The following is a 22,994-nucleotide window of genomic DNA, read 5'->3' as shown; positions in this document are numbered from 1 at the left end:
CCTTACCGAATTCTTTTGTTTCTCAATATGATCTCTATCATCATCTCTATTCCCCTTATCAATTCTCCTATCCAATATAGGTCAATGAATTTCTCTTCCATTATCTTATCCTTATCCATGAGGTTCCAACATTTTATCCTTAATTGACCTAGGAGTTGTTCCCGGGCATCCTAAAAAAAACGTTTATTATACAACCCAACCCCATCCCTTGAAAATAAAGATAGCACCGAAGAAAGGAAAGAGCGAGATGATGATTTTTGTTGTTCCCGTGAAGCGAAGATCATTCGCTTGGCGAATAAAGTGGGTCACCCTCTTTTTGTCTTCGGCCAAACACTTTTTCTCGCTGGTCGAGCTTTCTATAAAAAGCGATGCAAGAACGTATTCTTTTATCTAAGCTTCTCCCATGTGCATTAACTCCCCCCATCGTAGATGGTTCAGCCATGCCCGGTGCCACGAAATGATTGAGAACTACGACGGGGTGGGTCGAAATGCATTTTGTTCTTTGTATTCAATAAGTATTGCCTGACCAAGCACCAGGGACGGCTCTAACGGTGTATGGGGTAAGGCAAGTTGGGGGCCGCATTTTTTAGGAATAATATATATTTTATAGGTTTATAGGTTTTTCTTTTTAAAAAAATTAAATAATATATATATATATAGTACTTTTGGACTTTTTATATATAAAAAAAAGATTTTTTTATATATATATATTAATAAAGTAAAACTTAAAATAGTAGAAAAATAGTTGTCACTTTGATTTGATTTGACAACTCTATTTTTTACTCTTCTTCCCAAGTAATCCCAATCCAATGTTTCAATTTCATTTCATTCTTCATATTCCAGAAGACATATCTTCTTCATTCCTCTTTATTCATGCTCATCTTCTTAGTTATTTCTATTAGATTTTTTTCTTTCTCCAAAACTCCAACAAACCAACTAGATATTTTGGAATCAAAGTCTTCAAACTTTTTGAATCAGTCAGTCATTGGGTAATATCATTCTAACTTTCTCTAGTGTTATTTTTATTTTTATTTATTATTTTATTAATTTTACTCTGTACATATTATTTATTTAAAAAATATATATATAAATATGCATCCGGTTATTCAAAACCATCTTGGCACCAATAGCTAGATTCTAGAAGAATAAATTTTAAATAAAAATATATACTATAACATTCCTATAAATGCTTAGGCCCCATATTAAACTTTCGTCTTAGGCCCCACATGCGCTTGAGCCGCCCCTGCCAATCACCATCGATAAAGAAGAATCTTTCTAAATTACTTCATGTCAGCGGGGTTTTCAGGCATCCGAAATACTCCGGGATTGAAAATGACATAGCGTTCCTGATAGAAAATGACGACTCATTCAGAAAAACAAACTTATTCAAGTTCTTTTTTCTAAAGAAGTCCCGCTCCGACCGCCTGACGAATCATCTACTTTACGAAGCAACTTACTATCATTCAGAACGGAGTTCGTACAACATGATGTTATTATCAAAAAATATAGTGGAATAAACTAAATTGGTAGATCAACTCGGGTACATTTAATCAGAAGTTTCAAGCTCAAGTATTAAAAATAAATAAATTGCTAGTAGGAAGTGTTTTTACGATAATTTGCGCCTCCTCATGGCCGGTTTGAGCACAAGCAGAAACACAGTGAAATGTTGCTTCTTTTTCACTTCACCTTTTGCGTTGACGTTTCGGTTAACTTTATTAAAATTCTGTTAGCCTTAGACTAAAACTGACTAACTTTGTAAACGTAAAGGACTATTAGTGTCTATGATTATAACATAAGGGACCAAATTACGTCTATCCCCATATTTAAAGGACTATATGTTATCTTTTTTCTCACATAAAGAGATTGCTCCACCAAGAGTATCGATGGCTGACAAAGAAATGGACGAAAATAGCTCAACACCAACTCTTCTGAACAGCAAAAACACAGTAATCTCCAAAGATTTGTCTGCAGAGTCAATTTCTAAGCTCAATGGATTCTTAAAAATTATGGGGGTCTTCAACCTTACTTTTCCTGCCCAGTATGATACTAAGGACTCTTTCTCTGAACTCACCCGTTGCTGCCTCAAGGTCCAACACATCCACCGTGGCAAGATTTCCTGTTTTCTCTCTGTTAAACCTCCTATAATGGTAAATAATAGTATAATTTTTTACTATTGGGTCTTTATTACATATGGTATTTGGTTGAAAAATTTGAGTCTTTTTTTTAATATTGTTTCGGTTCCTATTTTCTTGAAATACGTCAGATGTTTGTATTACATGTTGTTTTAGCTTTTGGGATCCTTTTCCTTTTCAGCTTCTTTAGATTCCCAGTTCAGTAGAGGAAAGGATTTCTCTACTATTGTTATCCAAAATTGATTACTAGGAGTATTAATATAGATGATACCGCCTTGATCGGATTAAGAATTCTTATATTAGGTCCGGTGTTTTTGCAATTTAGAGGAGCTCTAACTTTAGAAACCCCTAATTTGTCTTAAAATAACTAATTATTCTCTAGTTTTGGAATGATTCACCCAAATGGAGCAAAATGATTACATAGGATTCATACCACCAATCCCAACTAGTTCTGGATTGAGCCATAGTTGATTGATCTATTGATGACAATGTTAGTTCCTAAATTTCTGAATGTTACTATCAAATCATAATTTATGGACAAAACATCCCCAAAGAGTGAATTCCTTAGTGATTGAGGTGTAGTTAATTGATTGATTAGTGCGTCGAAGACTATCCGTGTTCAAAATAAAGATTTTAATTTTTCTGGTGGGTGGACAGCAGCATCTGCTAAATGCTGACACTACTATGCCAGTATCTGATTTTCGATAGGTTAGGTATTGAATAGGATTGAGAAAGATGATGAGGTTAATGGGATCCTAGTTTTCTGGGGAAGGTGTATTAGAACAGAGACTGGTTGTATGGACATATTGGTTCTATTCAATGGCTTCAAAAAAATTGTCTATTCCGCATGTCTAATTATCTCAGTTCATTCTGTTTCATTTTTCGTGGAGGGTTGGAAGTGTAAAGGGAGAGGTTAGGGGAGAGATATTATTTTGATGATATTTAAGTGAGACTTAAGGAGATACTTGAAGTTGAGAGGCTTCAGGACTTGCCTTTGGATTTTTGTTATCAGATAGCATATGCATTTTATTTAGCATGGCACTGATATTACCATTTGATCTATTCTGTCAAACGGAGTTTAACTCATTTACCTTGGTATTGAAACAACTGCTTCTATTCCACTTAATTGGCTAAGACGGGAAGCCTAAGAGTTTCATCTGTACTTTTATAGCATTGCCAGCCAAAACAAAAAGGGAAAAAGGGGGCAGGGTTTAGGGGGGGGGGGAGGATAAGATTCAAGAGGAAAAAAAAGAAGTGATTTCAAACCATTTCCATTGTTTAATAGACTTGACATCTCTATCTGACCTCCTTCACGATCCATGTATACTTTCTACCTTGTGGAATGCTGCAGAGAAGTTTTACTGGATACAATTAACAACTCCCAAGTTGCATCATATACCATTGCATCAAGTGTATACTATGTTCTCTTTGGTATTTAGTTGTTTCTGACAAATTAAGAGTGCTGAAACACATGGGTTTTTCCTTGCAGAATATCTATGGTTCACTGCACGGAGGAGCTGTTGGAGATGTAACAGTAAGGATAGCAACTGCCTGTGCCCGAACTATTGTTGGAAAGGATAAAGAGCTCTTTCTTGGAGAATTGAGCATATCTTATCTCTCTGGTGCTCCTCGAAATGTGAGTCTCGTGGTATTTGTTTTTTCCTGTCAGCGTTCTCTGTGTTAACGCAATGCTTGTAGTTTAAGCATCAAGGAAGATCATATCGAGATTTGTATGGGGTTCAACTTTTGTTTACACCTGTGACCTGCCACAGTGCTGAGTGTTTCTGAATCTCCTTACAATTTTATAAAAACTGCACAGGTGTTATTTGTTAACAGCAAACATGGCGAACCCCTGTAGAAATATTGGATGAGTAGGGACATGGCTGTCATGTTGAATTATCTTGTTTTACCATTCTATTTGCTTGCTGAGATCTGAAAATATATTTGTCAACAGAACAAGTTAGTTACTGTCTGCAATATTTCATTTCTTGTTGTATAATCCGCGTCCTGCCTTTTCTCTAATTATCCTCCTTTTGTATTGGAGGTACCCACAGGCAGAAGTAATAGTTAATGCAACCGTTATTAGAAGTGGAAGAAACTTGACTGTAGTTGCAGTGGATTTTAGACTTAAGGATTCTGAGAAACTGAGTTACATCTCTCATGCAACGTTCTATCACATGCCTGTAGCAAGTTTATGAACTAGACTTGATCCAACACATTAAGTCAAGACATCCTGGTACGTGTGTTCTTCAATATGTCTCCTGAAACTTTTCTGACCTCCCAATGTGCAAAGTTGCCTATTTTTTTACTGAATCTAGTTATAGTAAGTAGTTTCCAGGTATCTGATAATGCCAATCCAATTTCTTCTCATTGACAAGGTTTGGAGCTGAACAACATTACTTAGCTACTCAAATTGTTTATTGAAGAACTTCTAACTTGAGGAGTTTACTCAGATTAAAGCATACTATTTTTTTCACCTACCCTGATGACCTTAATCAGCTCGGTTCCAAAACTTATGTTTCGTTTGCTGTTGTTCACATGTAATTGTGTTCTGGTGTTCAACAACCCTTTTAACACCTTAAAAGTAATGATATGTATTTAAACATTTTGCACTCGCATGTACTTTTCTTTCATATAAAGTACCTAAGCAAAATCTCTCTGTCTACAAAACAGGTTGAAGTCACAACGTTGAGGGCTTACAAGAGTTTCACGATTTTATCAGAACTGGGAAAAGTTCAGCTGTGTTGCTGGAGCAAAAGATATTTCTGTTTCCCTGTTTGCGGTGCTTAGAAACGATTGTGTAAATAAAGTTGTGTGCCAAATAGTGATAATCTGTGGGCAGAGGCAGATAACTGATGGCATCATAGTCCTGTTACAAACTCAGTAATGCAATAACACTCTTGTTGAGAACTGAGCATTGACAAGCAAAAGGTCCAAAGACAATTTCAGTTAAACATCTTAACCAGCATTTTCAGCATTTGTTCTTAAAAAGAGCTGGAAAACCAATTTGAAAAATTACCTTTAAGAATTGCAAAAAAATTGAATTCCGAAATCTTCAAAGTTTTTCTATCCTTTTTGCGCAATATAAAAATCAAACAATTTGAAACATGAGTTTGAAAAGCCAGCATGGTATCAGAGGCGGATCCAGGATTTAAATCTTATGTTGCAACTTTTAAGTATTTTAGTATTGAATCCATTATATTGTTAAAGTTATGGGTTCATATCTAATACTCCCTCCGTTCCAGTTTATGTGAACATTTCCTTTTTGGTCCGTTCTAAAAAAAAATCTCTTTTTAAATTTGGAAACAATTTAGTTTAAACTTACAATTCTACCATTAATATGAAATTTTTATAACCACACAAATACTCTGGCCCTTTTTTTTGATTTGTTTAGGAATACAAATTTCAAAAGTCTTTATTTTTTCTTAAATTTCGTGTCCAATCAAACATGTTCATATAAATTGAAACGGAGGGAGTAGTATTTTTATAATTTTAATGAATTTTTACTTTGCGTTGAAAAATTATGAATTCAATTGAACTCGTCGAATTAACGCCACATTAGCCATGACTGTTGTAATATGGACATGGGATCTATCGCTCTAAGGGGATCAGAAGGAAATTGGTGAAGAGAAAAAGGCTACCGAATGTGTTTAGCCATAAAGCCAATTTATTATTACTGATTAAGCATGATGTCAGGCCACGAGGGTTCCAAGCCAAGTTAGTCAATTAATTGGTGTACCCATATAATTGGTGTAAAACTTAGAATAGTTGATGCTCGCCTTATTTTACTCTCCTTGCCTTCCAAATTAATAGTCTTGCCAAGTTTCTTTTTAGTTAAAAGTGTTTTTGCATTTTCTTTTGAATGTTATTTTTTACTTCCTCCGTTCCAATTTATCTGAACATGTTTGATTGGACAAGAAATTTAAAAAAAATTGGAAATTTTTTAAATTTGTGGTCCTAAACAAGTCAAAAAGGGGTCCAGAATATTTGTGTGGTTATAAAAGCATCTCATTAAGGGTAAAATTGGAAGTTTAAACTAAATTGTTTCCAAATTTAGAAAGGGGTCATTCTTTTTGGAACGGATCAAAAAGGAAATAGGTTTACATAAACCGGAACGGAGGGAGTTAAAGTTAAAGTGTTTGGCCAAATTTTTAGAAGGACAAAAATATTTTTGAGTAGAAGCCAAAAAAGGGTTTTGAAAATAATACACTTAAAAGTATTTTTTAAAATCATGGCCAAATATTAATTGGTGTTCAAAAATACTGTTTAAATTAAAAATGCTTCCCCTAAAATAAAATAAATATATATTTTTGGGCTATAGGTACGGTGAAAAAGAGGTCAATGAAATGAATAGATAGTCAGAATTTTAGTATTCTTAAACATACGTTTGAAATTTGTTGATGAGATAGCAAAAATCTTTATGAGAGCGGGAGTTGGTGGGCAGAGAGTGAAGAAAGCAAAAGAGATGGGGGAAGAAAGTTCAAAACCCAACGATTTCTACACAAAAGACACAATTATCTCCGAAGAATTATCAGAGGAGGCGGCTTCGTTTGTGGATCATATCTTCCGCCATGTGTCACTCAACGCACCCAACTTTCCGCCCCAACATGATGCTAAAGACTCCTTCTCTGAACTAACTCGCGGCTGCCTCAAAGTCCATAGCATCCACCCTGGGAAAGTCTCCTGCATTCTTTCTGTCAAACCTGCTATCTCGGTATTTCATTTCTAAAGTTTCAACTTTTATAGCATCTTTTTTCTCTTTTCTTTTCAGAAGATGGAATCTTCAATTTTATTCAGTTTTGGGTTAAGTTCTAGGAAAAACCCTTACAAAATTGTAGCTTCCCAGTTCAATGGAATAAAGAATTTCGCAAATTATTGGAAGGGTTGAGAGCATTGACATTCTGGGGTGCATAAAGCATACACCTCTTTATACAATTTATTGAGGTATTGAAGGATCATCCTGTTTGGAACTTATATATTAGTTGCTTCAGTCTGCTTTTTTTTTTTCGGGGTGGGGGAGTGGGGGTGAGGGGGTAGAGGATTACTGAGAATGTCTGGTTGAAGCTACCCTAATAAGAATATAAACACCACATACAACTCTCTCATTTTTTCCCCTCCGAAATTGCGGACATATAGGTGAGGTTGTAACGAACAGGACAAGAAGAAAAGGAATAAAAATTTAACAAGGAAAAGGATAAAATTTTGGTAATTCCAATGATAGTAAATTCTGTTACAGCCCAGAATCTAAATAGGCAACGTTTCTATTGAACAACTGTCCTTAATTTCTACAGACCAAGAACCTTCTAGAATAAAGCCACGTGGCTATTAATTGCAAACCTGTCCCTAGGGACTTAATTGAAATAAACTAAACTTACAGACCAGAATAGAGATACCATGACTCTAATAAAAATAGACGACCAACTGCTCACTTCTATTTCCTATATTTGACTGCTTGTTCGTTACAATTCCTTCCTCCTTCAAAGAACCTTGATCCTTCAAGGTTTAAATTCTGGAAATTGCGACTTCAGAAAATTATAATCCTCCCAAGTAGCTTCTTCAGGAGATAAATTTGCCCACTGGACCAACACTTTGGCAGCAGCTCGATTTCCTTTCTTTACCATTCTGCGTTCCAGGATTGCCACTGGTTCAACTCTGATTTGGCCATTATCGGAACAATATGGAGGATCAATGGATGGTACTATTCTGTCGCCCACCTTCTTTTTAAGCTGAGAGACATGGAAGACGGGATGGATACGTGATCCTGGTGGCAATTCTAGTTCGTATGCAACAGCCCCAATTTTTCGAATCACCTTATATGGTCCATAGAACTTTGCTGCAAGCTTCAAACTTTTCCGCACAACTACAGATATTTGACGGTATGGTTGAAGCTTTAAATACACCATATCCCCAACTTCAAAACTCCTTTCGCTCCTTTTTGAATCAGCTTGCTGCTTCATCCTTGATTGAGCCTTCAACAGATTCTCCCTTAAGGCCTTTACCATCAACTGGCGATTCTTCAACATTTGATCTACAGATTCGACCTTGGATTGGCAAATCAATTCAAATGTGGGCAATGGTGGATCATACCCATATAGTGCCTTAAATGGTGTCATACCAATCGTTGAATGGAAATTGGTGTTATACCAAAATTCGGCTAAAGGCAGCCATTTACTCCAATCCGTTGGTTTGTGGCCGGTCATACAACGGAGGTAAGTCTCTAAGCACCTATTCAACCTCTCAGATTGACCATCCGACTGAGGATGATAAGCACTGCTGAACCTCAATTTCACCTGTAACTGACTGAATAATTCCTTCCAAAAGAAACTAGTAAAGAGAGGATCTCTGTCGGACACAATTGAACAAGGAACCCCATGAAGCTTACAAATGTTGTCAACAAAAACTTGAGCTATTTGTGAGGCCGAATAAGGATGAGTAAGTGCAAAGAAATGGGAATACTTGGTGTACCTGTCAATCACAACCAAGATCACTTCCTTCCCCTGGGATTTAGGTAAGCCCTCGATAAAGTCCATAGCAAGATGTTCCCAAGCTTTCTCTGGTAATGGTAATGGCTGGAGCAGGCCTGGGTAGGCCACCTGTTCTCCTTTATTCCTTTGGCAAACTTCACACGTTTGAACATAGCTTTTGACATCCTTAGCTAATGAAGGCCAGTGAAACAATGCCCTCAGTCTCTGTTGAGTTGCGTAAATTCCAGAATGCCCACCCCAAGAAGTATCATGCATAGAATGGATCAGCTTCCCTCTAAGTTCTCCCTGATTGCCCACCCAAACCTTACCATTGAAACGTATAATCCCTTGTTGCAGAGTAAAATTTGGCAAGGCATTAGGATCTACTTGTAATTTAGTCAGCATCTTTTGGGCCTCCTCATCATTATTATAACTATTAAGAACTTCTTGAACCAATGCAGGCTGCACCACTGTAAGCCCATTACAGATAGCCTGGGTCTCGAACCTTCTTGAGAGAGCATCAACTGCTAAGTTTCAGCTCCTTTTTTGTATTGGATTTCGTAGCTTAGGCCCAACAGCTTAGTAATCCCTTTCTGTTGTAAGGATGTAGTAATACGCTGCTCACTCAAATATTTCAAGCTAAAGTGATCAGTTTTGATCACAAAATGATTTGATTGCAAGTAATGGCGCCACTTTTCCACTGCCATCAAAAGAGCAATTAATTCTTTCTCATAAGTGGAAAGTCCCAAATGTCGAGGACTAAGGGCCTGACTCAAGAATGCAATAGGTCTGCCATTTTGGGAAAGCACAGCCCCAACTCCCAATCCAGATGCGTCTACTTCAACGACAAAAGGCTCACTGAAGTTTGGCAATGCAAGAACAGGGGCTTGGGTCATCGCAGTCTTCAACTCTTCAAAGGATTTAGTAGAATTTTCGTTCCATTCAAAGGCTCCTTTCTTAAGTAAATGAGTCAAAGGCTGACTGATTAAAGCAAAGTTCTTAATGAACCTTCGATAGTAGCCCGTTAATCCCAAAAAAACCCTTAACTCTTTGATAGACTTGGGCGGAGGCCTGTTAATCATAGCTGCTACCTTGGCCCTATCTGTTCTCACCCCTTTACCAGAAATAACATGGCCCAGATACTCTATACTGGCCTGAGCAAACCTGCACTTTGATTGTTTAGCAAATAACCTGTTAGCCCTCAGGACATCAAACACAATTTGTAGATGATTCACATGATCTTCCAGTGACACACTATAAATTAATATGTCATCGAAGAAGACTAAAACAAACTTCCGCAAATATGGGCCAAAAACAGTGTGCATAAGGGCTTGAAATGTTGCCGGTGCATTTGTCAGTCCAAAAGGCATCACTCTAAACTCCCATAACCCATGGTGAGTTTTAAAAGCAGTTTTATACTCATCCCCTTACTTCATACGTACTTGGTGATAGCCTGAACGAAGGTCCAATTTAGAGTAATACTGAGCTCCCGACAATTCGTCCAATAAGTCCTCAACCACTGGTATTGGGTACTTATTCTTAATTGTGGCCTCATTTAGCTTCCTATAATCCACACACATGCGCCAAGTATCATCTTTTTTCTTAACAAGAATGACTGGCGAGGCAAAGGGTGACGAACTAGGGGTGACTGTTTGAGCTTCCAGCATCTCATTAACTATTTTCTCAATGGCATTCTTTTGTTCAAAAGAATACCTATATGGCATCAAATTAACTGGTTTAGTTCCAGGAACTAACACAACTGAATGATCACAATCCCTAGAAGGGGGCAGTTCTGTGGGCTCCTTGAAAATGTCACCATAGTTTTGAATTAATTCCTCCACCGGAATTGGCATCTGCACCACCTCTTTACTGTCCTCCAAAGAACACCACAATCCCACATAATTATCAATCCCTTCACTTAGTAATTTGTGGAATGCCTTGGCCGCCACCTCAACATCACTGAAAGAGTTCTGATTGCCTAACAAGGTAATCAGCTTAGCATCCTTTATAAAAGAAATGCGGCCTGGTATGCAGTAAAATTGGTGTCGATGAATCCAACCAATCTATCCCCAACACAATGTCACAACCTCCAGCTCTTAATACTCTAAGATCAAATTCAAAGAGTTCACCCTGCATCTCCCATTTAAAACCTCTACAAATCTACCCACACCTCATAGTTTGCCTGTTTGCTACTCGAACAATCATGCTCCTTTTGATGGGCTCGGCCGTTAAACCCAAGTGCTTAATTAGCCAAGGATCCACGAAACTATGAGTTGCTCCACTATCTATTAACACTGTAACATGCTTTTTTTTTACCATTCCCGAGATTCGGATAGTAGTGTGACGAGAATCAGAATGACCCCATATGGTTTTATTACTGCCTCTTCAGGACCTCCTGTCTCAACTGGATCTCCCTGGGCTTCGAAAAATTCTTCTTCTTCCGACCCCTCCAGACTATTCAATGCCTTGGTCTTGCACTGATGTCCCAGGAAATACCTCTCCTTACATCGAAAACATAACTTCTTCTCAAGTAACTCCTCTAAGGTTTGATTTCTGGAGGTTGAGGCCCTAGTGTTTATAGGAGGAAGGGCCTTCAAGGGTATGTTATGAGAGGTGTTGTGAGGGGTATTAGTGATGGCTAAAGGAGCATTGTGAGGGGTATTTGTGATGGCTAAGGGGGCATGAGTATTGGATCGAGGGCTTGGAGAAAAGGTGATTCTAGGCTGTGACGATGAAGATCTGGGCTGAAGGTTCCTATAAATTGAAGCAAGGGTCTTCTCGTGTAACTTAGCAATTTCAAAAGCTGCTAACATGGCTAAAGGAGCATTGTGAGGGGTATTTGTGATGGCTAAGGGGGCATGAGTATTGGATCGAGGGCTTGGAGGAAAGGTGATTCTAGGCTGTGACGATGAAGATCTGGGCTGAAGGTTCCTATAAATTGAAGCAAGGGTCTTCTCGTGTAACTTAGCAATTTCAAAAGCTGCTAACATAGTTTGAGGATCGGAAGCCCTCACCAGTGATTGTAAATCAGGTTTCAATCCTCCAATAAAACAGTAAACAAAATAAATTTCAGTGAGTGTGGGATTGATCAGTAACACATAGAAACGCATTTCTTCAAACTTGTTGAAGAAACTCTCAACATCGGCCCACTGTTGTAGCCTATTAAATTCCATAACCACGTCCATTGGCCTTATGTTACCATACCTACGACAAACATCCAAGCAAAACTTTTCCCAAGTTACTACACCCCCATTCTCCATGACATACACATCAAACCAAGTGTCCAATTTATCTTTAATGTGTATAGCAACATAGGACATCCTGGATTCTGGAGCAATTTGGTACAGCTCAAAAAATCGTTCACATCTTCTTAACCACCCACGAGGATTATTGGTGTCAAACTCAGGAAAAGCCAGTTTAATTTTGGGTAATTTGTTTTGACTATGATTGTTGGCAGGTGTCAGGATATTGGGTTGAAAACTGGGCTGCACAATGGCTTGAAACAAAGAACCCGACCCTGGATTTTGGTGAGCATAAGGTTGGTTATAGGTTGAGTTTACAGGAGCTGCAGCAACAGAGGGTTGAAGTCGGTAGTTAAGCTGAGGTGTGGAGAAACTGGTGTGTATTGTGGGTTGAGCAAAAGAAGGAGGAGAGGAGTAGTTCATTGTGGTGGTGCTAGGTTGGAAAAGTGAAACAGGTGCCGGAGGATATAAAGAAGTGGGTGTATAGTGTGTTATAGGGATGGGAGCACAGAAATTTGAAGGATTGAAGGGAGCTAACGATGTTGACATTACCCGACTGACTTGAGGAAGCATCGAGGTGTGTACGCTCGCCGGAGTGACCGGGGATGAAATTGGCTTTTGAAGTCCAACAACAGAGGACTCTCCCTTGTCCCCAATAGAACTTCCACCTTCCATGGCTAGTCGGGAACGCGCAAATACAGCTGATTCGCCTCTTTGCTCACCGTCCAAATGACCAAGCAGCGCTTCAAAACGACGATTGCTTTCTGCTTGTCGTTGAGTTGCTTCCGAGCTGATCCTAGCTTGGTTCAATTCGATCTGTTCTAGACGTTTCTGATTTTCTCCCATGTAAGCTTGAAGCTGAGCTTCAATACGCTTCCACCTTCATCGGTTTCTTTGAATTCTGGAGTTTCTACCATGATTGGAACTCACAGCCGCCGGAACGCCGGCTCTGATACCACTATTGTAACGAACAGGACAAGAAGAAAAGGAATAAAAATTTAACAAGGAAAAGGATAAAATTTTGGTAATTCCAATGATAGTAAATTCTGTTACAGCCTAGAATCTAAATAGGCAACGTTCCTATTGAACAACTGTCCTTAATTTCTACAGACCAAGAACCTTCTAGAATAAAGCCACGTGGCTATTAATTGCAAACATGTCCCTAGGGACTTAATTGAAATAAACTAAACTTACAGACCAGAATAGAGATACCATGACTCTAATAAAAATAGACGACCAACTGCTCACTTCTATTTCCTATATTTGACTGCTTGTTCGTTACAGAGGTTGAGCCTTAGAGCAAGGAGAAAGTTGCTCTTTTGATGACGTCTTCTTAACATGAGAGTCAAACCCTTTCCTAGTCTTGGATTACCCAATGTTGGATTATCATATTCATGTTATATAGTCCACGATTCAAATGTCTCATCCTGAGCTTGTGGAGATATTTAGAGTCGCATGTAGTTGAGGGTATAAGTTGTTGTCTCCTTGTATGGTTTTGGTCAATCTTTAACTCATGAGTTAACTTTTGGGGTTGAATTAGAGAAATATTGTATACGGAATGTCTGTTCTCTCTTTAAACCTGTACTAGCCAGGATCACTTCGTGGATAAGCCCTTTGAGTTGCAGACATATGGATATTTTTGGAATATTACATTCCAATAATTTTTGCAAGATAATAGAACAGTTATCTTTGATTTATATTTTTATCTTCTTCTAGTTGCTCTACAAAGTTGGAGGGTGACCTCAGTCTTGAGTGTTGCACTTGATTCCTTTCTCTGCCATCTGATCTGCTCACCTTCATTGAGAGCTTGAGAGTAATAAGGATTGATGAAGATATTTTTTCATGCATAAGGGTCTAAAGGATGAAAAGAAATCAAAAATCATATCCCTTCTATGTTGATGCTTTCTCCAATTTCAATCAGATATCATCTCAGTGATCTCAACATGCACTTATGAAGTGTCAAATATTCTTGAGTAATGACGATAATGCAACCCCGTTATCTGTATTTTAGAATGTTTATCAAAGCATGCATGGAGGAGCAGTTGGAGCTGTGGCAGAGAGGGTGTCAATTGCATGCGCCAGAACTGTTGTGGGAAAGGATAAGGAACTCTTTCTTGGAGAACTGAGCATGTCATATGTATCTGCTGCTCCGAGCAACGTGAGTAGTAAAGCTTTCATTGAATGTCCTCTTACCTCAATGTGGCAATGTCAATGGGTTTTATTGTATAGGAATTTTGTAAGAGCAAATGCACATCATGTTGTGTACCCCTCCCCTCCCTCACCAACAAAAAACAAAAACAAAAAACAAAAAATCTCATTCTGTTATCTTTTCCTGATTGTATTGTCTCCTTTTGTGTTTTGAGTCGTTGCTAGTCAGAGGTGGTAGTAGATGGATCTGTCATTCGGAGTGGAAGGAACCTGACTGTAGTTGCAGTTGATTTTCGGCTCAAGGACTCACGGAAATTGGTTTATACCTCTAATGCAACATTCTATCACATGCCTGTTGCAAGTTTATGAGCTCAAACTCAACACATTAAGTAAATACATTTGCTAAAAGCGTTCAGCAGCTCCAGCTAATGTACAATAACAAATCATGGATACAGGCATCACTAGACGAATTTGAGACTGAGACTCTTTATCTGTATCACCACAGCAACATTTACATCTCGAATTATCTGAGATTCCCTCATTTTTCTTGTCTACACAATTGAAGCTCTGATTTATTGAAAGAGAATGAAGAGAACAGTCGTGTACATCAATCTTGTATTAGCTGTGTGTCCAATGAAACTCCAATTTAACTGCAGTGCTGTATTACTACTTATACTGCGACAATGACAAGGAGATACAACTCACATCCTCAATGGAATAAGAGAGGTCTAGACAAATAAAGGAGGCACTCTTGTTGTGAGAATACACAAGTTTTTAATTCTAACATTCTCATCTTATTTTGGAGTAACAACTCTTTGTAAGAATGAGAGGGCATTTTTGGTATGTTATTATATACCTTTAGTTTAAGATCACATGGCTAAAGAAAATAAAGCTGTATGATGATTAGTGTGGTATATACCTCTAAATTTTACTCTCCCTAACTTCTAAATTTAGCATGATGGAGAATGATTAATGAAAGTTGTTTCTTAGATAACTAGAATTGGTAGTTTCTTCTTTAACAAACATTAAATTTGTCGATTAGATAGCAAAGTGCTTGGCTATATACCTCTATTAGTATGAGGATGGGTAGATAGTGAAGAAGGTAAAAGAGATGGGTGAACAAAGTTTTAAACCCAACGATTTCTACACAAAAGACACAATCATCTCCGAAAAGTTATCAGAGGCGGCGGCTTCTTTGGTGCTAAGGACTCCTTCTCGGAACTCATTCGCGGCTGCCTCAAGGTCCACAGCATCTTCCCTGGGAAAATATCCTGCATTCTTTCTGTAAAACCTGCTATCTCCGTAAATTCATACAACACATTCTTCAAAGTTATATCTTTTATTGAATCTTCTTTTCCGAAGATGAGCTCTACGGTTTCATTGAATCTTAGTTATAATATTTTCTTGCATAAAGATCTAAACAAGTAAAAGAAAGTGAAGACAAAAATAAATGGTTTATTCGTATAATTGACCCCTAACGTGTTTTTTGAGACTGAGGCATAGTAGCTGTTATATTGAAAAATCACGTCCCTTCTATGTAATGCTTTCTCTAATTTCCATCAGAACATGCACTTCTGGAATGTGTAATAGTATTTTATGTACTGACCGTTATTGTAGAATGTTTATGGAGGAGCAGTTGGAGCTGTAGCAGAGAGGGTATCAATTGCCTGTGCCACAACTGTTGTGGGAAAGGATAAGGAACTTTTTCTTGGAGAATTGAGTATGCCTTATGTTTCTGCTGCTCCAAGCAATGTAAGTATTAAAGCTTTCATTTAAGCTCCTCTTATCTCAATCTCACTGGATTTTATAGGTATAAGAATTTGTACCACATTATGTGTACCCCTCCTCCCTTTCCCCCCTTCCCTCAACAACGACACTGACACTCATTCTGCTCTTGTTCTCTGATTATATTTGTCTCCCTTTGTATCTGAATCGTTTATAGGCAGAGGTGGTAGTAGATGGGTCTATCATTCGGAGTGGAAGAAACCTTACTGCAGTTGCAGTTGATTTTCGGCTCAAGGACTCTGGGAAATTGGTCTACGCCTCTAATGCGACATTCTATCACATGCCTGTCGCAAATTTATGAGATCAAGACTCAAACCACTTTAAGTAGATACATTTAATAAACATGTTCAGCGGCTCCGGCTAATGTACGATGACAAATCATGAATATAGGCACAACTAGACGAATTTGAGACTGATAGCCTGTTTGGCTTCAAAAATCAGCTTGAGAAATGTTTTTTTTCAAAAGTACTTTTGGTGAAACGCAGTTTGTGTTTGACTAATTTACTTAAAAAACACTTTTGAGCAAGAATTAGTGTTTGGCCAATCTTTCAAAACTGTTTCTGCTTCTACTCAAAAGAACTTTTTTTTTCCTCTAAAAGCTTGGCCAAACACTTAACTTTGGGAAAAAAAAATGCTTTTGGTTTGGAGAAGCTAGGCCAAACAGGCTATGAGACTCTTATCTGTATCACCAAAGCAACAATTTACATCTCGAATTATCTCAAATTCCCTCATTATTAGGTTTGTTTGTGTTTCGTTTCAGTCCTTGTAACTAAATTTTGCTTGATGAAATACACAATTGAACCTCTGATTTATTGAAAGAGAATGAAGTGCAAATTCGTGTACATCAATCCTGTATTAGTTGTGTCCAACTGCTGTACCACTATTTGTACTGCAATAATGACAAGGAGATGACATAAAGTTACTTGGATTCAAAACGAGTGATGCAACTAATGGCATCCTTTACATAGGATACCTGATAGCAGTAAATGTCTCTTCTGATGAACACAGACTCAAGCCATGCCGCAATCATTTTGTCAAAGACCAAATCCCAAATGTTTCATTACTCCTCACACTCCAAAATATTTATATGCGTCTCTTCACCCCCGATATCTGGAGTTTACCCGGTACCTACAGTTCCGGTATCTGGAGTTTACCTGGTACCTATAGTTTGAAGTGTTAGATATATGAAATTTTACATTGGAAACCAAATGTCGAATTAGTAAAGCAGAATTTATAACAGAAACCAAACGTTGTATTTATAGTGCAGAGTTTCTACAATAAGACTATTTACAGCAACAGAACTACTTCTTAGTGATAACCATACAGAGAGTTGATTGGTCCAAATTCAATCTAATTTTCCAAAATCTAACATAGCCCAACATGAAGTCTTACCTTGGTTAAGTAGGATCTGGCAAAATTCATTCATTCTGGGCCACCTCCCTCGAGGATCAAACAAAATACAAGTTGAACCTAGTTAGATGACCCCTAATTATAGTGACTAATTTTGATCTTACCATAGGGAAAATTTTCAGATTAACCCCACCTTGATTCTATAGGTACCAGGTTAACTCTAATCACCAAAATTTGATAGATAAAAGATCACATTGAACCCTAATCTCCTATCGACCAATAAGCCACACCCTTGGATGCTCCTGATTTTAACCTAAACAGCTAAACTGAAGTGAGAATATCTCTAACTCAAGTAAATTTAAATTCCATACTTGACCTACTAGGACTGTTTAGGCTCTCATGCTTGATAAGCTAATTTGAACTTGCACAAATAATAAATGAATGTTTCCAGAATCTTATAAACTGATCTTCATTATATTGTGACATCAAGAACGACGAACAACGTTACCACAAGAAACGTGTTCTGATTTTCCCTATAGCCATACTAGTTCCTAGCTTCACTATCAGGTTGAGATTCCAAGAATATTGATTACTTTTGTGATTTAAATCTTGTATCACCTAAGAGACTCGAACTAAATACGGGTTGAAAGACCATAACAGCTTAACCACCATCATATGCCGTAAAATTAAAAAGAGTCACGTACTTCTTAGAATCTGGGAGAAACTGTCACTGGATCATGCCTCATGGGAAGATAGCATTAACAAATTCCTCAGCATTGAACGGTTGGAGGTCATCTACACCTTCCCCAACACCTACAAACTTTACAGGAATACCAAGCTCATCAACCACACTGACCTGCAAACATAAAAGAATGAGATCGTTTAACTAACTGCAATTTGTCAGATATTTGGAGAGAAAAATTAACCACAACAACAACAACAAAATCATAAAAAGTAAAACGAGCCAAGTTTGGAGAATTCAAATTATACCACACAGCCACCTCGAGCAGAACCATCAAGTTTAGTCAATATTAGGCCAGTGACTCCAACAACCTAGAGAAGAAGGCAATTTCATAAAGAACCTTGAACTAAGGTAACTTATAAAGGTTCAAAACAACAAGCTGACAAGTGTCATTACGTCATTAAACTCTCTCGCTTGAGGAAGCATATTTAAACCAGTAGTTCCATCCAGAACAAGCAAGATTTCCTGCAAAATTGCGATAAGTTTCTTGAAGTTATATAGTAGGTCTAGAAAGAATATTAGCACGGTAAATAGACTGAGACTGGATATAGATACATGGGATCTTCTAAAGAGAACTTATAAATTAATAACAATAACTAATAGAACTTAAGATAACTGGGAATAAAGTACTAAGTAGAATCTGCCAAATAAAATCTTATTTGTGAATGTTGAATATTCAGAAGAAAGAGTAGCAAGATGCTAATCTTATGTTCTCTACTGCTCCTCTGCATAAAATTATGCGAATTACGCCAATATTAGCTTACAGACCTGCTCCACTCAAGACACCTTTCGTGATCTCCAATGTGAGACACATTTAAAGGTTCCCTCATGCAACACCCTAAAGGAAACAGAGAAGACAGACAAATACATAGCAAAATGAAACAACGAATATTATCTATAGATATCACTATTAAGGGACAAATGTCATTTTAATGAGATGAACTATATTATGTAGAAACAAAACAATGTCAAGGTGCGAATGCGGATAGTCTCAACACTTGAACCCTTTTCTGCAGACACTAGTTTGCATGGAAGTGCATTGCACATGGACAACTATTTAGGAATAAATTATTCAAAATAATTAGCAAAAAGTTCTTGAAAGCATTTCCGAATGTTTTTATACTTAAAATGGTTGAATAAGGAGCTGCATAGTAAGAAATTTGTTCAAATAATTGAAGGACTAGGACAATATAGACCAAAACCCCCACTGGTACTTCATTACATGCTATATGTTTTTTCAAATATGCATATACAATTGGTTACATCAGTTCAAAGTCTATTTACTGAAGAGGTAATAGGGACTCTATTGTACGCTTAAACACAAGTTTTCCAAAAGATGGGACAAGTCATAATGGAAGCTTGACAGTATAATTAAGAAAAGCGAAGCTGAAAAATTCAAGTGTAGTGTAACATACATTAGGTGCACCAGTAACAATTTTACTGACAACTTTCTTGCATGCCACCAATTCCTCCATCAAGCTATAGTTGGTGTGCAGACCTGGTGCAAAGTTTAATCTTCGTTACTCAGAGATACTCTCCAAGTGTGAATAAGAAAGCTGTTTTCATGTTCACAAAACTTACGGCCAGATGTGTCGCATAAAACAATATCGAAACCCTCTTCCTTTCCTCTTTTAACAGCCTGTGAAAGAACTACTCAGGAAGAACTTCAAGATCATTTAGTGAGAATATTTTAAAGTTTACATTGTCATTTGTATTTGGTTATATCTAGCATTGCAAACACTTGCGGATTAAACATTGTAGTTTAGTACCTGATGATGCCTTAGCTTTCTCTTTTTCAGCAACAACAATCTCACAACCAGTCCTTTCAGCCCAAATTTCTAACTGATCACTAGCAGCTGCTCTAAATGTATCACCAGCTGCTAATAGTATCTACAAAGTTCACAGAAAGAAAGTGTGAGATGCAGGAGCTATCCTATCATGAGTAGAAGAAGAAAGATAATGCATCTAATTCAAATTACTTGACAAAGAGAAGAATGTTTGAGTGAGTTACTAGGAGTGCATAACAAATACGAATTTCCTTTGTGACTAAATATCAAAGGAGGGTAAAATAATGAGACTTACACAATAAGAAAACATAAAGATGAATGGATCATAAGAAAACTAATTCCAACGCTGTCTTCAAGGCAGAGGGGAAGGATCATGAAATGTTTTAAGTGGTCAAAGTTAAATAGCTGAAAGCTTATCCCAAGATATATTTATTTGTAATGTGATGAAGGTCTGCACAAGGTTTGAAGGGAGTCATAGGAATGTATGCCTTCTTTCCGTCTTAACCAAGGTCTCCACAACTACTCCACTGAAATAATAAAGTTGGTTGCCCAAACCAACTCAACAACAACAACAAACCCAATCCCACAAGTGGGGTCTGGGGAGGGTAGTGCGTACGCAACCTTACCTCTACCTTGTGAAGGTAGAGAAAGTGAGAGACTGTTTCCGATAGACCAACATAAAAGCTTTCAACAATCTCTAGAGTTTAAGCTTGCCACAAAGATATACTTAAAATGCAATGCAAAACCTTGACCAACAAGAATATTGGTTATTATTGTTTCAAGCATAAAACTAATGCTCAGTGGAGAAATTTAACTGCAAATTTGTGTTAACTATGCAGTATTGGTCAATTCTAGTGATATGGGAAAATGGCTAGCACTAATAGATCCGCAGCACAGCAGACAGAAACGAGATAACAGCTTGCCTCACCTTAGCCCCTTCTTTCTTCAATCTATTCGCCAGCTTTCCTGCATTAGGAGAACAAGAGAAAAGCTCACAAGTTACTGCCACTGTTTCAATTCTTGAATTGGTGATGGACATACCAGAAATCTTTGATCCTTTTACAAGCGTTATCACTATAAATGTTTTCTAGAGGATTATGGAAAAAAAATTTACAAGAAGTCTCAAACTATTTGACAAAAATGGATCTTGGAGAAATTACACTGCTGCCACAAACATACAACAGCTTGTCTACTTTTCCAACCAACAAACCATGATTATACAAAAATTACTTCCCTTACCAAGAGATGTTGTCTTTCCACCTCCATTGACGCCCACAATCATGATCACAGCTGGTTTCCTAGTACAGAAAAGCAAGTTCTAAATCTAAGTTCAGTCTACTAAAAAACAAGCATAAAATAAATGTAAAATTAAAATCTGTATTCTATAAAGCAGTTGAAACCTGAAGCCCAGACGGAGTTCTGTTTTAGGTGCCTTGCTAGTCAATAGATCCAAGATACTCTTCTTAAGAGCACTCTTCATACCGATACAATTGCAATCCACAATGTCAATGCGTCGATAAGCCAAGAAAAATGGTAAGTTAACAAACTAGCATTAAAATAAATGTGTAAAACTGCTTATTTTTTGTATAGAATTAGTTGTTATTAACAGTGGCGAAGCCAGAATTTTCGTTAAGGGGTGTCAAAATATATAAAAGTAAACATACCAGGAAATTAAGGGGAGTCAATACATAGTATATATACATATAATTTATTTTTTTACCTAGCTACACAGTTTATTTTTCCCGCAAAGCCCTTCCTATAAAGTGGCTCCGCCACTGGTCATTAATCTTTATGGTATTATACATATATCAGTGTGTTACAACAAAAATGAAAATATCAGCATAATTACTTTTATCTCACTTCCTGATTTGATTTTCCCCCCATATATATCCTCTCGCAAGCTCTCCACAATCTTTATGGTAATCTTCGGGCCAAAATCAGACACCAACAGAACCTGAAACCACAGTTAAAGATTGTCTCAAACCTCAATAGTTGATGTGCCGGAATAATGATCCACTTACCTTAAATAATTGCACAGATTAGTATTTGGACATAAGTATATTTCGTAATGTGATACACCAAATAGTGGCATTAATCTCAGAATAAGGATCAGCAACATTCTTTTGAGATTAGTTTCTTCCCAATGAAATTCATATATAAAGAGGTAGAATACATGCAATTGTAATTCAATCTACACATAATTGCAACATTCCCACCTTCTGCAGCATTTATAGTCAGTTAAAGGCAGCAATAAACTAAGGCTACGCTGCGCTAAGTATCAAAAACATTATTAAATTCCCATTTCAAACAAGACTCTAAAAAAATTCTTCTGCAGCAATAAAGTTTAGTTTTAACATTGTAAACTCGTAGTTAGTCAAACCAGTTTAATTTAATATTTTAAACCCGTATCCAATCAAATATCATCTTGTATAAAATAAAACACTTTCTGTAGTGGCTAAGATGTGAGACTTTAATTTTACAAAAATTCACCTCTTCAAGTTCATCAAGAACACGGTCAGTGTCAGAAAGGTTCCAGTAAAGGAGGAGTTCATCTATAACTGCTAAATTGTCTCTCGTTTTTGAGAATCCTGAGAACAGTTTCTCCACGTCGCTCTTTGCTTTCTCTTTGAGCAAACGACCCAACTTAGTGAAGAACCCAGTTCCACCAGCTGAGCATTTGAACCGGGATTGGTCGAACCGGGTTTTATATGTGAAGTTGTGGAGGAGAATTGAACCGGAGCTTGATGGTGGAAGCACCGGTTTATTAGAGGGACGTTGATGTGGGAGACGAGAAGATAGTAGAGAAGCCATTTTGTTTTAGCTCAGAAGCAGCAGCAATGGAGAAGATAATGCTGCTCCGCACGACGTCGTTTATTGTTTTCCAATCTATTCTTCTTCTCTTTTTTCTTTTTTTCAGTATTCATAATTGGGTTAATCTTGTAGAAATGACACCAAGGAGCCATTTGTTGCACCCCTATTCTTTCAAAATTTACAAGGTATTTAAATACTATTTAAAGTTTAACTAATTTTGATAAACTATAATGAAAATTATGTGATTCCTTTTTTTTGTCCCTAAAAGAAAGATATTTTTCTATATTTAAAAATAATTTAACTTTAAAAATTTTGTTTTACTTTTAATGAGATGATTTATAACTGCACAGATATTTTAAAATTATTTTAAATCATAAGTTTCAAAAAAAAAAAATCTTTCTTAATTATCATATCCACTTAAAATGCATCACAAAAATTTGAGTGAAGGGAATATTGTAATAAAGTAATTGATAATAACGAATAATATGTTAACAGGTAGAAACCAAAACTGGATTTGTAAGGCATTTCTAAGA

At 37.1% G+C, this 22,994-nt stretch overlaps 3 protein-coding genes across 5 annotated transcripts; 2 read left to right on the top strand and 1 right to left on the bottom strand.

Moving 5' to 3' along the window:
- The first annotated feature begins 1,859 nt into the window (after window positions 1-1,859).
- LOC104116349 (uncharacterized) lies at window positions 1,860-5,046 on the top strand. Its single transcript, XM_009627186.4, has 4 exons — window positions 1,860-2,147; window positions 3,622-3,768; window positions 4,187-4,368; window positions 4,806-5,046. The coding sequence occupies exons 1-3, from the start codon at window positions 1,884-1,886 to the stop codon at window positions 4,328-4,330; spliced, it is 555 nt and encodes a 184-aa protein (XP_009625481.1). The 5' UTR covers window positions 1,860-1,883; the 3' UTR covers window positions 4,331-4,368; window positions 4,806-5,046.
- Window positions 5,047-6,500: 1,454 nt separating this feature from the next.
- LOC104092472 (uncharacterized) lies at window positions 6,501-16,605 on the top strand. Its single transcript, XM_070183002.1, has 4 exons — window positions 6,501-6,846; window positions 13,850-13,996; window positions 15,604-15,738; window positions 15,929-16,605. The coding sequence occupies exons 1-4, from the start codon at window positions 6,553-6,555 to the stop codon at window positions 16,070-16,072; spliced, it is 720 nt and encodes a 239-aa protein (XP_070039103.1). The 5' UTR covers window positions 6,501-6,552; the 3' UTR covers window positions 16,073-16,605.
- LOC104092473 (cell division protein FtsY homolog, chloroplastic) lies at window positions 16,561-22,534 on the bottom strand. Of its 3 annotated transcripts, XR_011410718.1 has the most exons (13): window positions 22,141-22,532; window positions 21,500-21,604; window positions 21,051-21,124; window positions 20,890-20,948; window positions 20,579-20,616; window positions 19,633-19,753; window positions 19,445-19,513; window positions 19,279-19,361; window positions 18,260-18,328; window positions 18,112-18,174; window positions 17,826-17,977; window positions 16,745-16,932; window positions 16,561-16,660 (listed from the first exon to the last, which is right to left on the bottom strand). XR_011410718.1 is itself a non-coding variant. In XM_009598083.4 (12 exons), exons 1-11 carry the CDS (start codon window positions 22,459-22,461, stop codon window positions 17,864-17,866), a joined length of 1,116 nt encoding a protein of 371 aa, XP_009596378.1. In that variant the 5' UTR covers window positions 22,462-22,534; the 3' UTR covers window positions 16,561-16,925; window positions 17,826-17,863. The 3 variants fall into 3 exon arrangements, 2 of the variants coding, with proteins under 2 accessions (XP_009596378.1, XP_009596377.1); XM_009598083.4 differs by having other exon boundaries at window positions 16,561-16,925; window positions 22,141-22,534; XM_009598082.4 differs by having other exon boundaries at window positions 16,561-16,932.
- Window positions 22,535-22,994: the final 460 nt, after the last annotated feature.

This window comes from Nicotiana tomentosiformis, chromosome 1, assembly GCF_000390325.3.
Source record: "Nicotiana tomentosiformis chromosome 1, ASM39032v3, whole genome shotgun sequence".
NCBI lineage: Eukaryota > Viridiplantae > Streptophyta > Magnoliopsida > Solanales > Solanaceae > Nicotiana > Nicotiana tomentosiformis.
Note: the sequence above shows the minus strand (reverse complement) of the source record. Positions and strands in the feature narration are given on the sequence as shown.

Bases quoted from the DNA above. Each gene is read 5' to 3' on its own strand.
- LOC104116349 (XM_009627186.4), top strand. From the start codon at position 1,884: ATGGCTGACAAAGAAATGGACGAAAATAGCTCAACACCAACTCTTCTG. The intron at 2,148-3,621 runs GTAAATAATAGT...TTTTCCTTGCAG, and splicing joins CTGTTAAACCTCCTATAATG to AATATCTATGGTTCACTGCA. The intron at 3,769-4,186 runs GTGAGTCTCGTG...AGGTACCCACAG, and splicing joins TCTCTGGTGCTCCTCGAAAT to GCAGAAGTAATAGTTAATGC.
- LOC104092472 (XM_070183002.1), top strand. From the start codon at position 6,553: ATGAGAGCGGGAGTTGGTGGGCAGAGAGTGAAGAAAGCAAAAGAGATG. The intron at 6,847-13,849 runs GTATTTCATTTC...TCTGTATTTTAG, and splicing joins CTGTCAAACCTGCTATCTCG to AATGTTTATCAAAGCATGCA. The intron at 15,739-15,928 runs GTAAGTATTAAA...AATCGTTTATAG, and splicing joins TTTCTGCTGCTCCAAGCAAT to GCAGAGGTGGTAGTAGATGG.
- LOC104092473 (XM_009598083.4), bottom strand. From the start codon at position 22,461: ATGGCTTCTCTACTATCTTCTCGTCTCCCACATCAACGTCCCTCTAAT. The intron at 19,754-20,578 runs GTGAGGCAAGCT...TGAACTTTGTAG, and splicing joins TGAAGAAAGAAGGGGCTAAG to ATACTATTAGCAGCTGGTGA. The intron at 18,329-19,278 runs GTATGTTACACT...GCAATTTTGCAG, and splicing joins TTGTTACTGGTGCACCTAAT to GAAATCTTGCTTGTTCTGGA.